We start from the raw sequence: 21,955 nt of genomic DNA on the forward strand, positions 1-21,955 counted from the left end.
AACTCCCCGGCATATTCTGTCATAAGAGCCAGCGATTCTCTCGAACACAGCTCCCGGCTGCAGGACTGTGGTCCTGTGTGTGTCTTGCTTTGCTTTTTTGAAACAGGGTTTTGTATGTGTTGCCCAGGCTGGCCTTGAACTCAGTCCTGCTGCTCAGCCTCCTGGCTACTGACTAGATGTGAGCTACTGTCGTCGTCATCTTTGTTTGGCTTGTACATTTTTTTTTTTTTTTTTGAAGACAACAAATCAGGTTGAATAACTTGGTCTCCTTTAATGGATGTTCAGTTAATGTCAGCCCATTTACATTGGGCCAACGATAATAGATCGATGACTAGGAGGAGCATGGGCCATATTCATGGCCTTGAATTACAAGCAGGACTCTGCCAGTAATATCTAAAACTCAGCGCTGTCCTGGTACTTTAAGAGTGGCTTGCTCTGACATGGCAGTTGGTCTGTCTGCTCAAAAGTTCTCACTGACCACGGATCTCAGGGTCAACAGACATTAGCAGCTCCAGGCTTAATTCTCGGCTCACATCTCCAGAAAGCCACAGGCTCTGGAGGCAGTCTCAGGTAGAGACTTTAGAAGTTTGACATTAGTCTCCATTTCTGAAGCTGGCTGTAAAACAGGAAATGTCTGTTTTCACATCCTCTCATCCCATGGTCCTTCATGTGCAGGCTGAGCTGGTTTTCACCGTTAACTTTTCCTCTGCAAACATTTTATCCTAAATTGAGTATAAGAAATGACTACCAATGGAAATTTGCTAGAAAGCGGCGAAAGTGACTAGCATAATAAAAAAGATTAACATGGGTATTTTCACAGGGGAGAAAAAATAATTGGCAAAAGTTCTAGCTAACAAATTGTGGGGTACCTCTGCAAGAATTTCCCAGTGTTTTCTCACAGTTGTTGCAGTCAGCTTTTTGATTAATCTTGACTCCCACGTAGTACATAAACTGCTGCATCCTAATGAGTATCCCGAGTTGGCTTTGGATTAAGGAAATTCCATACGCAGTTCCCTTGGCCCCTTTGATGGAAAGTGCTGTAAGAACTTTCTAAGTCGAAGTTTCCAGACTGATGATCAGGGTCGTCTCAGCCTGCCATGGGTCACCTTTGCTCCAAAGGTCAGAGGTCTGATAACAACCAAATTGCCTCTAATTATTGAACATAATATGAGCAATCTTTAGGGGCTGGAAAGGCTCAGCAGTTAAGAGCACTTGCTGCTTTGCTGAGGACCCAGGTTCAGTTCCCACCCCTACACCCAGGGGATCTGACGCTCTCTTCTGGCTTCTGTGGGCACTGTATGCATTGGCTGCACGTCGATCCACACAGGTTCAAATACACGTAAATAAAACTAATACATCTCAAAAAAAGGGATGTTTTTCACACTATCTTTTAACAAAACAAAGTCACCAGAAATCTTTTTCAGTTAGAAGTATTTAGTAGTGAAAACCACATAAATTTTTTTCTCAAAAATTATTTTTTAAAAATACTGTAAAAAATTTTTTCTTTGTTTTTTTGAGACAGGGTTTCTCTGTGTAGCTTTGGAGCCTTTCCTGGAACTCACTCTGTAGCCCAGGCTGGCCTCAAACTCACAAAGATCCTTCTGTCTCTGCCTCCCAAGTGCTGGGATTAAAGGCGTGAGCCACCACCGCCCAAAATTATTTTTCAAATTAATTCTTTTTCAAAAAATTTTCAAAAATCATTTCTTCCTTCATCCCGCCTACCAAAAAGTTGGGAAGCATTGGTTTTTCATGCACACCCATAGCTGTGAGCCAAGTGTAGCGGCCATGCCTGTCCCTCCAACACCAGGCAGACAGGCAGGGGAATGCAGAGTTCTAGGTTTCCTTGGGCAACACAGGAGGACCCTGTCTCAAAACTCATAAAATTAAGTAAAAACGTAGAAACGGTTAAGGAGCTGTCTGAGCACAGTGAGTGTCCTTGCTGTGCCGTTAGTGACAGGTGCACACTAAGAAGCCCATTCAGATCTTTTTTTTGCGAACGGGGAGTGTTGTCATCAGCTGTCTTGGGAATGCTCCAGGAACCCTTTATTGTTTCCTGTTTTGGATTAAGTCCAAAAGTGAAAATAATTACTCTGGCACTGCCAAGTTTTCAGGCTGTTTGGATGACTCTAGTCATTTACTGGAGGGCTTGGGGAGGACGGGGATCTGAGTCAAGGTACACACACATGACAAGCACACTTCACCCAGCATTTCTGCAGGAGCCTTTCCTCCAGCTGGGTCTGTCTGCTGCGGTGATCGGGAAGCGGCCCCGGCTGCTCAGAGTCCACCCAACCCTAAAGCTCAGAGACAAAGGCAGAGCGAGCCACCAGGGCAGCGCAGGTGCTGCGCGAGGAATACGCCCTCCATATTCAGTGAGAGACGTTTGCTGTCCCGAAACCTATTTTACCCGATTTTAAAGGAGCAGCTTCCCTCTGTTGAAAAATTCCAGGTTTCCCTCAAAGTCTCTAACAAGCAATTTTTACAATGTATGTCACATCATCCTCCAGCCAACCCACGAAGAATGTACTAGGTTTGCAACCTTTAGCGATGGCGGGCACGTTCTTTCAGTATGTCAGAACAGTCAAGTATTTCTGAACGCTTCCAGCTCAAGGTGAATCTCCCCATAGGAATAAAAGTCGGCCAGAGGTGGTCAGACCACGTAGATGTACATCCATGTTAAGTTTGTGTTTCAAAGCATAATTTGAAGCGCGGCAAATACACACTAGCAGTAATTGTCCGTGGAAAGGGCTGCTTTATTTGAAAGTGTGGCCCTCCCTGGTGGTGCCACAGAGAGCATCGCTGTGGCTGGCCAGCTGTGACTGTTGCAGTGGGCCAGGAGTGGCGGCACACTAGTGCCAGGGCTTGAGAGGTGGAGGCAGGAGGATTGCAAGTTTGAGGATGGCCTGGACTAAATTTAACCAAGTCAGGCTGGCAGTGTGGCTCAGTTCACTAGAACACTTACATAGCCCGCCAGGGCCCAGGGTTCCACCTCATCACCGTTACCGCCCAGATTACACACCGAACACTTCATGACCTGCCCAATGCACAGCGTTGCTAAGGTGACGGTGAATGACAGGGAGAAACTCCAAGTGCTGCTCCTTTGTAGTTACAGCTCAGTTTGGACACCAGCTTTGGAACTGTCTCTTGAATATGGTTAATGTATGGGGACACATTTCGTTGAATTTTGTGCATGAGCCACAGCATATTATTGTATGTAGGAATATTCCAGATCACTGTGCTTCATGTTCCTGTGAAAGAACTTACAGAATGGGAAGAAACGTCCCCATGGACATGTACACAGACGGCATGGTCTGACTTGAAAGTGCTATTTGCTCTGTTCCATGTTCTTTATGGAATGGGAGTTTTAAAGAGGGCTAAACCCGAGAGACTAAGTCAGTTAAAGTAGACGATTGAGCGGAGTGAGTAGTCTCTCTGGTAGCCTACTGTGGAAAGTGTGAGGAGAGGGTTTCTCAAGCCCTGACTTAGGAGCCATTTACTGAGAAGCATCGGAATCTTAATTAAAAATGGTGTTTTCTGGGTCCTCCTCTCAAGCGGTTGCTTTGGAGCTTCTGGTGGCAGAGCCTAAAAGTCTGCATTTATTATAACCACCATGGTTTACTGTAAGTCACAAGTCCATGTAATTTTAGGGACTGACATGACCCACTTCTCACCCTAGATAGGCCTTCTTTCAACAGCCAGGGGCGCAGGACATGTGGAGACAAGCCCACTGTGGCCTGCTGCTCCAGAAAAATCTGACTGGCACTCTGGCCCACTTGGCATGCTTGCCTGTATTTATTAGCCTCCTATCCTGGGCTGACCTCTCTACAGCCAATTTCCCCACCTCTGTGGACTATTAACTAGATGCGTTCACCTGAGATAACAGCACTGTTCTGGTAAACTTTCACCCAGGGAGTGGCTTTTTTCAGTCCGCTTCCCAGTTGGCCTCATGCCATCTTGGCAAAGCCAGGAGAGAGAGGTGACTCCTGAGCATGTCTGTTCCCTCTGATGATTTCCTGAGAGGGAAATATCTCGGAGTCTGGCTCCTCCCACCTTCAAAAAAAATTATGTGTGAACTGACTAACATCTGGGTCCCTGCTGCCTGTCAGTCTACGTTTTCTTTCATTGGTAGTCCATCTTGTCTCAAACTTCATTGCTCTGTAGAGCTTTATAAAAAATGTTGTTAGTCAACTACCAGTTCCTCCCTACAGTCAATCAGTAGGAAGTAAGTTAATGATTAAGTTAGTTCCTCTTTATCTCAAGAACTTCAGCATTATCCACACTGCTGCTTAGCCGGTCAGCTTTAGTCCATTCTCCTCCTGCACCACACCCTTGACAGGGTTTCACAGAGTGCTGAAGAACATCCCTAGTTTGTCTTTCTTTCCTGTCTGTTGTGACCATTCCAGCTACCCGCATCCCTCGGGAATGAGAGAGCTAGCCCCTTTTAATGCTCTCTTTAGTTACCCTGTTACATAATAACAAGAATAAATGTTCTTTATTAGAAACCCATAATTGTGGTGTGAATATGGAGGTTATTATGTCCCACGTTGTGATCTTTCTCCACATGACAGCCTAAAGTATAAAGCATATCACATCCCTGCCCTGCTTAAAGCCTGTCAGTGCCTCTACAGTGCTCTTGATTTTTATTGTTGCTAATTATTGTGTCTTCTAAAATCCTCCAAGGCTCTACAGACTATGGTCACACGTATCCCACCCCAGCACAACCAGCCTCCCCGGCCTTGGACTCGCATGTCCGACTGCTGTGGTCCTTGTCTGCCCAGGGTGTTCATATCAAGGCTGTGTCAGGACAGGCTCCTGCTCATGAATCCATTATCAGCTCACCCGTCACCTCTCTGCTTTCCTATCTCAGTTGATTACCCTGCCCCCTCTCACTAATCACGATCACTTCATCATCAGCACTGAGATACCACTACATGAAATCATTAAGTTCCTTCTCTGTGTGTGCTAGATGACCCAGCAGAACGTAGACTTGGTAAAACAGATTTCATGTCTTTCTCAGTTTTCTTAATCCGGGGATACCAAAGAGAACCTGGCATGTAATAAGTAAGTTTTTCTAAGAATCAACCCAGATGGGAATAGTCTAATTAAAGCAGTTTTATAGGTGGTTATCTGTGTGTGCTCTCCAGCTTTGTTTGGGCGGGGTACTAATTATTTTGTGACCATTCAGTTAAGACTAACTAGTTTCCATATTTACAGGTAACTGCTTGAAAAAAAAGAGAGCTTCGTTAGTTTGAGATTTTTGTTGTTGTTGTTTAAGGACTTGTGGCTAATGGCTGAGTATGTTCATCCTGTAAACTTGATCCAGCTGTTGTAACAATTGATGTTACAGAGAGTTTTGTCCTTAGCCATTGCCATCTCATGACATCCATACCAGTGTTTCTCTTCATTAGCACCCATCTTGAATTCTTCACTCCCCCACCCCCATAAACTAATCTGATTTATAGATTGATGTGCAGTCATTATCCAGCAATTTCTTCCAAGATCCCCTTGCAGGAGGCGGGCTGTGATATGGTGCTCAGTTTCTCTGATCTGCTTGCTGTGTGCTGTCAATCACCCTGTGCCTGTTACAGCCTCATTCGACTTATCTTTCATTCTTTTATTTCTTCATTGTTGGAACTTTTGATTCATTCAAAGAAGCCACTTTAGCATTTTTATCAAAAGCACACACTTCTAATTGTGTCAGGGTGTGGGAAGGTGGGTGATGTTTGGACAAGGTCTTGCTATGTAGCACAGGCTGGCCACTGCTTTTAGCTTTGTGTGTGTGTGTGTGTGTGTGTGTGTGTGTGTGTGTGTGTGTGTGTGGAGTCACTTCACTTGGCCTTATGCAAGTGAGACCTCAAAGCATAGGTATAGCAGGAGTCTTAAAAGTTCTTATTAATAAAATCAAACCTGAGCCAGGTATTGGGGTGAACACTGGAAGATCAGAGAACCAGAACAAGCCACAGCTACCTCACCTCACCAGTTCCTCAGCTGATCCTATTTCCTCAAACTGGAAGCCTCTGAGTCCTCATCCAGAATGAATCTCAGCTGAACTGCTGCTGCAAAGCCTGAAAGCTTAACCAGCCAAATGCTTAACCAGCCAAATGCTTCCAGTTTCTGGTCTTCACGCCTTATATATCTTTCTGTTTTTGCCATCACTTCCTGGAATAGTAGGCTCACTTCTCACCATGCCTGGCTGTTTCCAATGTGGCCTTGAATTCATAGATCCAGAGGGATTTCTACCTCTGGAGTGCTAGGATTAAAGGTGTGAGTGCCACCATTTTCTAGCCTTTGTATCTAGTGGCTGTTCTGTCTCTGACCCCAGATAAGTTTATTAGGGTGCATAATATTTTGGGGAACACAATACTTAAAGACCCTTTTCCAGAACTGCTGCTTTTTTGGGGCGGCGGCGGGGGATTTACTGTTGACTCTCTCAACCATTTTTTTTTAATGTGTATCAAGTGTGTTCGAATTGTTGTGCAAACAGATCGAGAACTTTTTTTGTCTTGGAATACTGAAGCTGCCAATTAAAAGATAACTGTCTATCTCTCCGTCCCTTGTCCCCAGCAGCAGTCACCACCCTTTGTTCTGTCTGTACATGTTTGGAGTCACACAGTATTTGTCTTTTCGTGGCGGACTTATTCCATGTAACAGGATCCTCCCTGTCCATGGTGGAGTTAATGCCAGAATTTCTTTTTGTGGCTCATTAATCCGTCATCTAAATAGTCCACATTTTGTTTATCCATTCATCCATTGACAGATGCATGAGTTACTCCCACCTCTCGGGTGCCGGAACACGTGTGTTAAAACATCCTTTTATGGTTTTATTTTTAGTTCTTGTGGATAAACTGTGTGCTCTGGGGCGAGACTGCTGAATTATGTGGACACGTGCCTTCAGCCTTTAGGAGGACTGCCATCCTGTCTTCCTAGCATCTCCTTTCATTTCACACCCCCTCCGTCAGCACCCAAGGGGGCTGGGCTCCCTCTCTATACTTGTTTTCTGATAGTAACCTCCATAACCATCAAACCAAGATGACCTGAAGGAGGCAACACCCCTGGGATGGGCCAGTAGGATGCTGGCCAGGCTGCAGTCTGAGGTGCCGACAGTCAGGCAGGAGTAGGCCTGTTCACTGTGGAGGTCGTGTCCATTGATGCCTCTAGGAGAGGACCCACGTTGTCATTCACTTGTGTCTAGACCCTGGGAGTTGTCTGTGGAGGAGTCCGTGACAGAAAAAGCACATTATTATTTATGTTCACAAGTGAACGAATATTTTACAGATCATGCACCCATGTAGAACATGGTTCTCTTTAGTATCCCCGGACCTGCCTGAACTGAATCACCAGATTGAGCTGAATCCCCAGGAGAGTCTTTGCCCTGGAGGAGATGGGAATGGGGGGAAGGAGGGGGGGGGGAGGACAGGGGAACCCATGGCTGATATGTAAAATTAAATTAAATTATAAAGTAAAAAAAAAGAAAATAATTAAATATGGGAGGAAGAGCAAAACTGAGCTCTTTTCAATGATGGGTACACCCTATCACCCAGAGAGCATTTATACTTAATGTTTGTGGAATAATATGGTCATCTATTAACTTCACCTTCTTGGATGTGCCTTGTGATACTAATGATTCAATTATGTGACACAGTGACAGTTTCTGAAGGAATTCATGGACTGTTTTAAAGGGCGACCAAGATCTGATGGACCGGTAGATTACTGTGCCCAAAGGGAGACATTGGCTACATGAAGGAGTGGAAACTTAACGATTTGTGATCCCTCCCTTTCTCGGAGCTGTAGTACGAGCTCATGGAAGACTAGCTAGAGCTGGGCTCCTGGAGGACATCCCCAGCCCATTCATTTGAAGGCTGTGAGAAACTGAGGACCACGGTGACCTTACTTCACTTCCTCTTTCTTCTGGAGAAGTTGAATTAGGTCGCAGGGAGAGACTACACACATAATGTTCTCTGGCATGCTTCAGGAACTCTTCCCCCATGAGATTGTCAGGAATCATCGCACAGATGAGTTTGGTGTACTCCGGCGGCTGTGTAAGCCAGCAAAGCCTCTAAAGTTGTGTTGATGGAGCAAGGCTATTAGTCTTGGCACTGGAATTATTACTGTTCTAATAATCTGCTCATATTCCAAACACAGTGAGTTTTCCTGGGGAGCTGGGTTTTCTGGAGAAATGATGACTAGCCATTTTTGTGGTGCTCATGAGGTTTTTTTGGCTTCCACGTTTGTCTTCCCTGTAGCCTCACTCATTTCAAGTTCTTTCTGGTTCATGTAACTCTTGGGGTTCCCAACCCTGTCACTCATGTTCTGTGTCTTGTTGTGGTTCTCTGAAGTCCAGACACCAGTATGTTGTTCTTCCCATATGAAATTGAAAATGCCTCTTAGCCCCGAGCGCCCCTTCTCAGGAATGCATTTTGTGGTTGAGCGGAGGCGGTCACTCAGGAAGAAAGCACACCCACCACAAGACACGACCTCTAAAAGGTCAGCAGAACTCTCGGGCTTCAAAGTCAAGGCGAAGGGTTCTACTTGGATATCTGTGGCTCATAGATGGGCGACTCCTTCCATTGGTTCCTGGGGTAGCTTCACGCACAGATTCGTGGGGCAGGACAGGCAAGGTGGCATCTTGAAGTGGAATGTCTGCAGAATGTTCTTAGCCTAGAGCTGAGACCAGTAGTTGCTCCCAGGACTAAGGGCTAGACTGCTAAGGCTCGATGAAGATTTGCTTGTCAGATACAGCAAGAGCCACTCTCCTGACTGACAGCCTGGTGAGTTTTCAGAAGCAGCTCCGAGCTAAGCTCAAGTGTGCTGCGTGGGAGCTGGAAGTCCTCAGGCTAGCCCCAACCCTCTGCTGCCTCTGTCTCCGCCTATGAAATAGAGACGGTAATGCCTCATGAGGTGAGGGGGTTGCATCATCTAGGGACTCAGTGAAGTTCCTCAGATGTGAGACATCCTGAGATGTTTACCGAGTCAAGTGTGAGCCAGCCAGAACTGAACCTGGCGCTGTTAGGTCTGACACTGAGGGTGAGGTTGGCACAGGCACTTTCCTTATTGGTCCTGAGGGAACTGAAGCCAGCCAGCCCTTGTGCCAGGCAGATAGGAACCCATATACCTCGCAGTGAAGTGTAACAGCAACTCCAGTAACATAAGATCCCGCTGCATTATGAAAACGTGTGATTGATCCTGAACTAAGGTGTCCGTTCCTACAGCCATACGCCCTGTTCCCTGTGGGATCTGCTGATGGAGCTCCATCATGGTACTACTGGTGCCCTCAAAATTAATTTTATATCTCTTTGCCTCTTCCTTTTCCCCACTCGGCAAAAAGCTAGTTTTTATCAAGTTAGTCATTCAAACTTGGCCCCAGAATGCCAATACCTTGCCAGGTTCTTGGAACAAGTGGGTCATTTCCAAGTTGTACACTCTGATGTAAGGACTGTGTTCAGCTCTGTTTGTTTAACATGTCAGGTCACTGGGAGGTAAGGAAGTATTATTTAAGCAACATTCAGAACCTTGAGGCTTTCTTTTTTATTTAAAAAAAAATTGCTTATATTTATTAAGTTGAGGAAACTGAACTGATCCATCAGAAGATGAACCAGAGCCAGCCGGTCCTATCAAACATCATCAGAACAACTGTTTGAGGCCGGGGTTCCCTGGCTTATGAAGGGGGCTTTGTGAATGGAGACAGCTGTGCCCTGCATACCCACCATAGTGCATGTCTCCTGGGGCACGTGCTGAGCGCTCACAAAGCTTCTCTGTGCAGGACACTTTCCACCAACTGTGTCCTGCGTGAAGCCCTCAAGACTGGGCCCCGTACTACAGCGCATATCACTTTCTTAGCTCAGCCTTGAATTGTCCTCTGAGCTGAGGGTCACTTTTCAATGTCATTACAATGAAAATAACCTCGAAGCTGCTTCATGAATCCAGTGCTCCATGTTGGTTTTTCCTCCTTATTTTAAACGAGGCTCACTGTTTACACCCAGTAGTCTTTGTTATCATCTCTCTTCAATTCTAATTATTCATTTCCATCCCCCACCCCCATTCAGGGTTTCTCTGTGTAGCTTTGCACCTTTCCTGGATCTCGCACTGTCGACCAGGCTGGCCTCGAACTCACAGAGATATGCCTGGCTCTGCCTCCCGAGTGCTGGTATTAAAGGCGTGCGCCACCACCGCCTGGCTTCATTTCCATTCTTTCATGTGATTGTTGTGCTTCAAGAAGGAAGTAGGGTCCGAGGAACATAAGAGCTTCAGAGGTATCTTTTCTTAATTAAAAACTGAACAAGAACCCCAAGGATTAAATATGAAGGAAACATTATAAACATTAGAAATGAGAGTTTAATCAGACAGTGAAATCTATTACTTTGCATGTTACTTAAAAATGATAAAAACTTTCATTTTTCATTTTTTACTTTTTTTTTGGTTTTTTGAGGCAGGGTTTCTCTGTAGTTTTGGTGCCTGTCCTGGATCTCAATCTGTATACCAGATTGGCCTTGAACTCACAGAGATCCGCCTGGCCCTGCCTCCCGAGTGCTGGGATTAAAGGCGTACACCACCACCACCTGGCAAAAAGTAGTTTTAAAATGCAAGAAAAAAAAAGTGAGAGTTTAAAATTAGTTTTCTAATAATGTCTAGGGGAAGAAGAGGGTTCTGCTGTTGTACTCCAAGTAGAATCCAAACACGTGTGTCATATTAATTAATAATTCACATAATGGACAGTTTTAGCCTTCTGAGCCACCATATTTGGGGAGATTTTTCAAGTTTCCAAATGAAGTGTCTGGTTTAATATTTTCAAAGTAAAAATAGATGAATCCAGAGACTGGAGAGACAGTGGTGACGATCACTGTCTCGTTCATAGGACCCAGATCGCATTCCCAGCATCTACATGGTGGTTCAGTCCCAGGGGGATCCAACACCGTCTTCTGGCTTCCACGGGCACTGCAGGCCAGTGGCACACAACATACCCATCCACATAAAATAATAAGATAAAAATTTAAATGATTACATAAAACCTGTAGAAACACCTCTCAGTAGTGAAAGCTAAAGGGAAATTCTATAATTACACACTTGACCTAGTGGAGGGACAGAGTAAGGGCCAGATATCTCCGGTTAGCTGCTGGACAAAAACAACCCGTATTTTAGCTTGCTTTGTTGTTGAAAAACAGTTTCCCTAAGGCTCAATAATAGTCCCTTTAAGTCTGACTTTCTCTGCCAAGAATGCAGTCTTTCAGTGTGGAAGGGCTCAGACTTGGGCTGCATGTCATCAGTAGAGACGACAGGGGCATGGATGTCTGATTCTGTACCACGTCTGTAGTCTGCATCCTGTCCTAAGTGTAAATAAATGCATTACAGCAGATGCTGGGTGGCGGCAGCTGTTTTTTGTGTTTTGTTTGTTCATTTGTTTTTATTCTGTCTGCGGTCATTGGGTATTTGCCCTGCTCTGGATATTGTCTGAGTCAAAGAAAAATGCCAGCTTAGATTTTGTTATCAGAATTTCTTCTCTCAGTGGCCTCTCCTGTGTTCATAAAGGGCTGCTACTGCTGGGTCAGCCATTGCCATGCTGGAACTACTGACGAAATCTCAGACACCGATGTTATGATAGAAGTACCATAAAACAGTTTCATCACCCCATCCTGGAAGTAATTGTACCTTTGGTGCAGACCTTGGGGGTCGCTGGTCTTTCACAAAGAGCCTTAGGGACCATGTTAAAATTCCAAATGCTGTACAGATACGCCAAGAGCAATAAGGAAATGCTGTGGAAGAGGCTTTTGGAAATGGAACTCGCTGAAAGGGCTCATTGCACAAGACCCTTCTTAAGACAGGTCTGAAATTCTCAATCATTCCTCAGATATTCATTCCGTTTTGATATTTGGATGATAAGAGAGTTTAGAGGCACCTAAGTCAGTCTCAAGTAGAGAGGAGCAGAACTTGGGTCAAAGCATGAGGTAAAGACCATTAGTGGTGTCTGTTATACTTCTTTTAATGAATTAAAAGTTTAATTCTGAACCATTTCCAAAAGCGTATTTCTTGAAGCGGTGTACACAGCAGGCCACAACAACTGTGGGATAAAAGGCAGCTGGCAGACTCCAAAACAAGGGTCAGATAACACCACTTTCTGTTTACCCTACCTCGGGGATCCCTGGTAGAGTTCAGAAACACGAGCTAGATCCACCTCCCTATTTTAAACATAGTAAAAAGGAAACTAAGTGTATCTATTTACACAAAATGCTACACATGTTATGCTTCCTTTTAAAAGATCCTAGTATTTATAGCTAACACAACCTAAAGGCAAAGTTTTTCTAAATTTTTATTTTAAGTGTTGTACTATCCACAGAGGAGTCCTGGTCATATATATACTCACTGCATACCGCATTCTCTGTTGGTGTGTGTGTGTGTGTGTGTGTGTGTGTGTGTGTGTGTGTGTGTGTGTGTGTGTTATGTATCTCTGTGACCCACAGTATGTGACAGAGGTTCTCTGTCCTTCCGCTGAGCACTGCAGTAACTGGAGTTAGTTAAATAGTTGTTGGTTCAGTAAATGAATCAGGCTTTTCTCCAACGATCCTAGTGCTGGTTTATTTGTATTTTATTTTTACATCCCGACTGCAGCCCCCCCCCCCAGTTTGTTATTAAACACAGGGTGATTAATGTTCCACCTCATCTTCTCACTGAACAGTCAGTCTTAAGCCTTTTTGCTAGTGCACCTCTGTTACTGTTTATTCAGGGTGTCGGTGGTCACCAGCTACCCATCTAAGTAGAGTTTTTAAAAATATCAGTCTAATATATGCTTATTGAAAAATAAGCAATACTGAATGTATATACCTGGAGTACAAAGAACCTGGTTCCCTCGATAACCCGTGGACTGTTCCCTTCTCAATTTAGTGTCTACTACCTATTCCTGGCGTCTGCCGTGGAAATTTAAAACACCCTTCCTTACAAGGTGGCCCGGAGGTAACCCCTCGGCCAAGCAGGGCTCTTCACTGACCTCCTTGCTGCATTTTGCCTGAGGTTGGTGAGGGGAGAGCAGAGACATTTACTCTTTCCTCCCCAAGACTCTGCTTTCCCGTCACTGTTAAGAAGAAAGCTAAGCATAGACCCTCAGAACTAATAAGTAGCTAAGTACGTGAGTGGGACACTCGAACAGAAAGGAATTGCTGTGGTGGTCCTCTGCCCACATTAAGTATTATTGCCCAGATTCCGCTCTCCTGCCCTTGAGATAGTCCTTATCAGCTGCCTAAAGATTGCGTGCACCGGAATTAGTTGCCTTTCCATTGCCAACAGCCTCTCTTCCAAGATGTTCATTGGAATTATGAACTTGCTCACTGGCGTAGATGGCAGGACGCTGGCGCACACCGGGTTCACAATCTGGGTGAGAGAGCACGGAGCCTATGCCAACTAGGTACCGAGTATGTTTGTGTCCCTGGTGTCTCCTCTGTCGGTTGAGAAGACGTGACCTCCAGCTGTGGGTGTGGGTAGAGTGTTTCTTTATAAAAAGGACTAGTGATGTGTCTCAGAGAAGTGTGGTCACAGAACCAAAGCTGCAGTTTGTCAGCCCGGTCACACTGTCTCTAGAAGTAACGCAACTTATAGACAAAAAGAGGTCTCACCTTAAAGTATATTTTAGCTGTGTGTCCCAGCATGATGCTGTTATAAGAGCCAACTGATCCAAAACACACATGGCTGAGATGTGGCAGAGGCAGAGCTAGTGACTTTCCACAGATGAGTGTCACCTCACTGGCTGAGCAGATCCACGGTGCTCCCCAGCAGGAGAGTGGTCACAGCCCAACAATGCGCCTTTGCCCATGAACACACGGCCCCAATGGCTGGCACTGACATGGTCCCTCAAAAGTGCCACTGTCCTCAGTTTTGATCAGCCTTATTGTTCAGTGCTGAAGGAATGAGGCTTATGTCCAGCTATGAGACAATAATATGTGTATTGTGGGTCATCATGATGTCAGAACTTCGCAGTGACTTTCCCAGGCTCTGGCACTCAACCCTGTGAATAGCTATTTACCCCCAGCTCTAATGCCAGCAAAGTGTCTGCTGCATTTTCAGACAATACAGACTAGGAGCAACGTGAGCATTCCCAACCCAAAGCAGCCCTCACCACATGACTGGAGTTGGTCACATGTCTACCGTATCCATGAAGTCTCCCCAAACCATTATTAACAATTGGAAATTAGGAATAAACTACAGGTATTCCCAAGATTAGAAAGATTGTTCGGGGTCTGCTCTGACAACTTGCAGTCAGTCTGGCGACAGATACAGTAGAGAAACATTCCGGGGCCACATGGGTGACGGGCTGGATATGATGGGAAGACTATGCTTTATAAAATATTCTTTTACAGAAAAGTTCTAGATCTAGCCAATGTGTTTTGAAGGGTGTCACATGTTTGCTTGCTTTAGGCATAAGAAGAGTCATTGATAGCTCCCCTTACTCGTTATGATGAGAGGTAACTGATAGAATATGTACTGTACCCGCAGTACTGACGACCACTTGCACTTTTGAGCCCCAAAGGTGATTTCTGTACAGAATGTTAAAAAAAAAAAAGCCCAATCAATTGCAAATCAGATCCATGTGTTGTATCTACTTAGGGCTTTGGCCTGCAAGTAATAGGAAGAAAATTTCCAAATGACTTAGATAATACAGATTTATTTGTCAAATGCAAGAAGTCTATTCCAGGGTAATTAAAACATGATTTCATTCACCAGCTCAGCCACATCTGGAGTCACTGTTTTGCTATCCTGGGTTGGTCTTGTCCTCATGGCTGCACAATGTCTGCCGCATTTTCAAGCCATTCTGTATTAGCAAAGAAACTTTTCTCAATCCGAAGCAGGTCTCTCACATCGCTTTGCCTAGAATTGGCCACGTGTGTTCCCTAGCCAGTCTCTGCTAAGAAAAACGGGGGGGGGAGGTGCTAAAAACTGAGTTAAACACCCAAGTTTGCTCTTAAACTACAGATAAGGTGTTTGGTTTTCTTAGAGTAAGCTATTGGAACAGCCCGAAGAAAGGACTCTTAATATGGAGGAGGGAAGTCCTTGACTTTTCATCAGAGCCCACCATTGGATGACACATCCAAGCTGCTGTTAACTTGCAAAGCAGTGGAGTGTCTAAGGTGTACAGCCTTAATTTGGAGACGTTGGAACCTTTCATATTAAAGTTCAGCTATCCTCTAGTGAAGTAAGGAAGGGTAAAGGGAATCCAGTTAAGAATGAAAATCTCCATTATCCAACTTGACCGATGAAATTCAAATCACTGCCTCTAAATGGGGCTATTAATATTGACTGTATACCTGGAGGTATCCCTCTCAGGAGATGATGCCTCATTGAGATTTGAAAGGAACAAGGATCCAGCCTTGGGAGGAACACACACAAGCTAGCTCCCAGAGGGAGGAGTACACAGACTGTCCTGAGGAGAGAGCAGGCGGTACCCAGCAGAGCTGTCAAGAACATCAGTAAGTGCAGATGGGCAATAAAGAAGCCCCGCAGAGCCACGTGATTCCTGGTGAGGAACAGGGAGGGGTCTAGGTGCAGAGAGCCACTGAAGGAGGAAACTGGATGAGTACCAAAAGTGACAGTATGTATTGAAATGAGGGATACCACACTCGGAGACACTGCTTACAGTCTAAACTTGGATGGACACACACATGAGGGGTTCACTCACTCCTGGTTCCAACTGCCAAGTCCTTTCATGTTTCCAGTTACATTATTAAATAAGCATGTTCCAAAATGCTCCTGTTTCCTTATCAGGTCCGAGTTGGAAGTGTTTGTTTTGTGTTTATATTATCAAGAACCTTTCTCCTTCCGACATCTTTGTGTAGCATCTAGGAACACGTTGAGGCAAGCACATAGAACAGTGTTGGTAGTTAGTGTGTTGGGTGAACACTTAACTCTTCTAGGGTGGATGGAATTCCTAGAAGGGTTGGTAATAGAGTTAAGCCTAGAAGGCATTCCTGTGTGAGAGAAACATGATCACAGAGCAGGAGGAGGAGGAGGTCAGGACCAGCAGCTGGGATCCTGCTATAGGAGCCAAGGCATCTACTCCAGATGTGAAGGGCGAGTTAGCTTAGAGACACTAAGAGACTTTTAGGGATGAGAGCCAATGGAACTCAGAAAATGACTGACTACAGATAGACCTGAGGTGATGCCAAGGACATACAGCTCTTCTGGTTTCCTCTTCATGAAATAGTTCCCAAGCAGAAAGCAAACCATTCCTCATAAGATGCTGGTGTGGACTGAGTCTTCTTTTCCATGACCTCATTCTGGAACACTGATGAGGAGCAAATGGTCTTGAAAACAGAGTATCATGAGTTGTGTTAGCTCCTTTATGGGGCCCTAAAATTCACCCGGGTAACTGTGTACTAGGCATCTTCTCTGCTGGCTTTGACCAGTGGCCAACCTGTTTTCTAAGTATGGTTGTATCAGTTACTTTTCTCCTTGCTGTGAGAAGGAAGAAGGAACAAGGGAGGGTGGATTTATTTTGACTTACACTTTAAGGAGGGATGTGGTTCATCTTTGGAGGAGGGGAGTATGGCAGGAGGAACATTAGGTAGCTGGTAATACTCCATCATGGTCAAGTGGCAGATAGACAACAGGAAGTGTGGCCAGGCTAAACAACTTCAAGGCCACCTCCAGTGATATACTTCCTCTGTGAAAAGGCTTTAACTTCTTAAAGGTTCCAGAGCCTTCCAGAACAGGCCACCCCCTGGGGACCAGGTATTTTAACAAATGAACCTATGGTGAACATTTCACACTCAACCATAACAAAGGTTAATGTCCTAAGTGAAATTGCTCCCCTAACTGTTGTCTCTCTTTTCTTTTCCTAACGGAAGTATATTCGGTGCTCTTCGAACTGGTGCTTACATGGTGTACATTTTGATGACCAAAGGCCTGAAGCAGTCAGTTTGTGACCAGAGTTTTTACAATGGACCTGTCAGCAAATTCTGGGCTTATGCATTTGTGCTCAGCAAAGCACCCGAACTAGGTGAGTGTCTTTCTCCTTCCCTGCCTCCCCCGATTATGGATGGATGCAGCTTCACATACACAGGACTTAGTTAAGAGTGAACAAAGAAACCCTCCATGTCGGGTCTGTCTTCGCTGATGCTAAAAAGCTAGAATGCATGAACTGGAAGATTTGAACTACCTCTTCCACCCCTCTGCTCCCTCCTTTTTAAGTAACTGTACATTCTGTCTATTGACAAAAAACGAGTTTTCAAATGCCAATTTCCTAGCACTACTAAAAATAAGCCACTCTCAGGGATTTATAAAATAACACATGCACACGATCTCCTCTCTAAGGCCCATTAACAGCTGAGCTAATATTAAAACAGGAGAAAAATGAACAACCCAGCAATTTCCAAGGCAATGGAGATAAGCATACGCTCACCTCTAGAGTTAGGGTTCAGGTTGGGAAATGAAGCTTCACTTCTGGGGTTCTTGTTCTCATTAACAAATGCTAACTGTGGAATCCTGCTGTTCGGTTTTCTTCATCCATGAGTCTGGCCCTGGGGAAAGTGGATACAGGGCACCACTTTTTTGTTTTATCTCCCTTAAAAAGAGGTGACAGAGCCTGGTGGTGGTTTCGCATGCCTTTCATTCCAGCACTCAGGAGGTAGATCTCTGTAAGTTTGAGGCCAACCTGGTCTACAGAGTGAGTTCCAGGACAGCCATGGACACACAGAGAAACCCTGTCTTTAAAAAAAAAAAAGTGGGGGAAAGGGGATGACAGGTTGTCAGTTCATCACAAGACTTCTACAGTCTGTGCTGGCTGTGCTTTGTAAAGTTCTCACAGTTCACGCTCACATGTGACCATGAGTTCTCTCCAGTGTGTTGGGGAGCAGCTGAGACATTTGCCACAACGTGCTGTTAAGTCTGCTGCCTGCAAGTAGCTGGCGGTAGAATTGATGGTTGTCTTCCAAGATCAAAGACTAAGAAAGAGTAACAAAGGTCTAAAAGCCTTTCCTATGAGGATCAGAATGCGAATACAGGTCTCTACACAATCCAGAATGAGTAGTGTGTGTACATGTGACAGGCACATATACATATACACATAGCCCATGAACACAGAGAATAAAATATAGATTCAATCAGTCAGTGAATTTATATCAGCACCCTTTATTAGAATGCAAAGCTATTTGACACAGAATTTTACAATATGAAGACTATAGACCAGGCCCCAGGAAGTTTTGTGTGAGTGTGGCTGTGTGTATGTACATATTTGGGTGTGTGACTGCAGGTATGTACATGCCATGACGTGCATTTGGAGTTTGGAGGACCACCTTGGGTGTTGAGCCCTTCCCATTTGAGAGAGGGTTTCTTGATTGCTGTTTTTCTAGTGTGTACACCATGCTAGTTGCCCCCCAAGCTTGTTTCCACCTCCTTCAGACGCTGGCACTAAACATCCAGCTATTTGTATTAGTTCTAAGGATTCAAACTTAGGGCTACACACTTCTTGTTGAATATGTTTACATTGACCAACGTATAGAAAGTCTCGTAATGAATACTGCCAGTTCCCTAGTGGTGACACATTCTTCATACAGTCCCCAGTCCTTCATAGAAGTATTTTAAGATCTGACAACATGTTCTTAATTTGGAAATATGGAACAATGGCCTCTAAACACTCTACAGCTTGTGTAACAGTGTCCTTGTCACGGGGCAGCTGCTGAATGTCACAGGTGTGAAAATCCAAACAGGTGTCCCCCAAACCAGCCTCAGCACTCATTTACAGTGTCTTTGCCTACAGTTTTATAGAAAAACTCCTAGTCTTTTGCAATTACCAAGTCTCGTCATTCTCATTTGATTAAGAAAGATTTATCCATTAGAATTATTTAGAGGTTATCTTTTGGATCCTACTTTCTATATTCTAAGATTTATGGGATCCTTTATGAATACCAAAGAGAAAAGATCATGAGCACACACACACACACACACACACACCATACAGTACAATACTGAAACTATTTGCAATCCCCCTAAAAGCATACACCTATAGATTTCACCACTCTTTTCTTTTCCCCTGGGGGTTAAATAGGCATAATATCCACATTGTGCATCGTTTCTGGAACTTTCTCTCTCCCCTAGCTGTACTCACACCACTGACTCTGCTTCCCTAAACCCTTAATGATAGCAGTAAGGGCTCTCCGTTTCAGCGGAAATAGTGAACTCAATGGATTTAAAGGACTCCACTCTACTAGAACAAGCGAGAGCAGGAGAGCCGTCCCTCTATTTTGTGTGCCAGATTGCCAGTGCCTACGGTTGGAATTCTATTAAAACCTGCTGAGATTTGCTTTTGTTAAGACTTGGAAACATCTGCTCTGCGTCTAGGCCCTTACTCAGTTGAGCTTGCCATTGTTTTGAAGCTCTGATTCAGCAGCACCCCAGCTAACTCTGCTAAGAGGAGCTCAGCCATCTGTGACAAGCCACACACACACACACACACACACACACACACACACACACACAGTTGGTTCAACATGTCTTTTGGTGGCTCTGATTGCCCTGGAAAGACAAGGACTGATTGACTTCTCCATAGGCACACAGAGATCTTGGGTACAAGAAACACCATGTCTTGTCTGCTAGCTATCTCCTGGTTGAAAATAGCTAGGCCAGGGGTTATAGGGGTCACCGTAAAGAGAAACATGAGTCAGAGGCTAACAAAAATAATGAAAAAAGCAGACATGTTGAAAAGCAAGTTCTCCCACTTATACATGGCTAGCACCAGTTCCATAAATGCCGAGGGATATTTGCTTGAGAAGACCTGCTGGCCAGCATCGAGTCCATCATAGTCCTTGGGGTAGCATGCATTTCTTACTTCCTCTATAGCTTCTGCTACACCTACAAATTCCGTGATTTGGCATGACTTGGGAAAATGGGAAACAGTGGTGATGGACAGAAGAACTGTGTTTGCATCAGAAAGCATGGCGGTAACAAAGGCCATGAAGATCGAAGTTGGCCCTTCTGGAACCCAACCATAGTATTTTATGGGAAACCACCATTTCTGGGGACAGTAACTTGATAGGGCTTTGAGTAGGACTGCTCAGAACCACCTTCCCCTGCTACCACCCTGAACATGAGTGCTGGAAAAGACTTAATGTAAATTCAGGTGGATTTTGTTTACAAGATGACAGACAGATTCATCTCCCTCACCCACCTTCCCCCGAAAGTAGCTAGGCCTACTGAGACGCTCAAACCTAACACCACCACCCATTCAGAGGGAAAGCACAGAGCACTTCAGTACCACAAGTCTTCATGTAAGAGTGATAATGGGATGAAGTGCTTATTTCTTGATAGCAAATTGCTTTCATTACGACTGGATATTGTATCAGATTGATTTTTTTTTTTTTTTTTTTTTTTTTTTTTTTTTTTGTGAATGTTAAGAGACTCATACATCCTGATAAGGACTGACTAAATTTTTTTGGAACATGAAATTCCTTAGACTTTCACCTTCTTTCCACTACTAACAAAGGAAGGCTGGAATTGTCGTGTCTACGTTATAGTCCAAGGAGGGGAAGAAGGAACAGAGCAGTAATTATTATACAGTAGTGGTGGCTCTGACAGGCATGCCAAAATAATAGTATAGTTTAATATGAAGTCGAACTTGACCCTTGAAGTGTACACATGAGATTGGCCCTCGCCATCTGTCATTCCAGCCCGCCCGACATTTATAGGCATAATAAAAGCCAGCGTCACACAAGACAGCGCAGGATTTCAGCGGAAATTTCATAATAGGTTTGGGAATGTAGCCACTGGCAACTTTGTTTTCTGTTCTAAACAAATATGAAGTAATTAGGTTTAATAATTCAGCAGGGAAATAAAGTAATAGCTCCTGGTAAATGTAACGGGACACTACCCGTAGTGAGTAGTTCAGCCGCAGCCATCAGAACCTTGAGGTTTTCCAAGGCCCAGCATTCCTTGACCTTGTCTGTACCAGGAACTCTAGGCCATCCACCAAGAACGTGAGGGGTAAGACTCAGGTGTGGACTTGTCCCATTTGTCTGTAATCGAGTCTCAGAATAGGACAAATTTCTAGTCCTTACTGGTATTAGAAAAGTAGTCCTGCTTGTGAAAGAGGCTTTCAGTGTGTTGTACATGTGCACATTCACGTTGATGCATGAGTGTGTGCCTGTGGACACCTTCAGGTGTCTTTCTCAACCACTCTCCACTTTGTGCTATGAGGCGGGGTCTCCTGCTGAACGTGGAGCTCACCGATTCCTTATGCTGCCGCCAGTGAGCTCCAGCCTTTCTCTTCCACGGCTGAGATAACAGACACCCGTCAGCAAGCCCAGCTTTTTAGCCCAGTGCTGGGGCTGCAGACTCAGTCGTCAGGCTGGTACAGTTTACCAGCAGAGCCGTGGCCCTGTCCTGAAGACGGTCTCGCCATGTCTGATCACTACAGCGCTTGGGCAGTGGAAGCAGCATTAACTGTGTGAATCTGTTACGACTCGCTTTATTTCCCCCCATCAAGGTCCTATAGAATATATTTCTCAAAATCATGGCACATAGAGAGAACAGCTACCTACTTGAGCATAGCTCTAGCTTTTATATAAATTCCCTACTTCAAACCAATGGGTTTTTCTTTTTCTTTATATCGGAGAGAGTTATGGAAAAAGTTGACATTCGAAAAAGTTGACATTCTGGAGAGCTTTTTAATACTCGTGTCATAAAATTAAGGCTTGTTTTCAGGTTTTCCTCACTTGATTCACTGGTTGCTATAAATAAATGGTCGCCAGTATTCTCGTGGTGTCTTTTGTTTCTACCTTATTCTGCCTTTGTCTCTGTTTAATCTGGGTTTTCTTCTTCTCGTTTCTCTTTTGGTTTGCTTTCACTTCTTGCGGGCACTGAAGATCAGACCCAGGGCCTGGCCAGTGTCAGGCCAGCCCTGTGCCACCACAGAGCTACATCTCCTGTCCTGAATCATGTCTTTCTCATTTACAAGGACTCCATGTTTTACAGAGAGCTCACGAGATAC

At 44.7% G+C, this 21,955-nt stretch overlaps 1 protein-coding gene across 3 annotated transcripts in view; it reads left to right on the forward strand.

Moving 5' to 3' along the window:
* Elovl6 (ELOVL fatty acid elongase 6) overlaps nucleotides 1-21,955 on the forward strand; it is a 108,500-nt gene that overhangs the window by 82,036 nt on the left and 4,509 nt on the right. For all 3 annotated transcript variants that reach the window (XM_028856655.2, XM_028856649.2, XM_028856643.2), the window contains one exon: nucleotides 16,821-16,972. In XM_028856655.2, the coding sequence (XP_028712488.1) occupies nucleotides 16,821-16,972 (152 nt within the window). The remainder of the gene's footprint in view (nucleotides 1-16,820; nucleotides 16,973-21,955) is intronic.

This window comes from Peromyscus leucopus, chromosome 6, assembly GCF_004664715.2.
Source record: "Peromyscus leucopus breed LL Stock chromosome 6, UCI_PerLeu_2.1, whole genome shotgun sequence".
Classification (NCBI taxonomy): Eukaryota; Metazoa; Chordata; class Mammalia; order Rodentia; family Cricetidae; genus Peromyscus; species Peromyscus leucopus.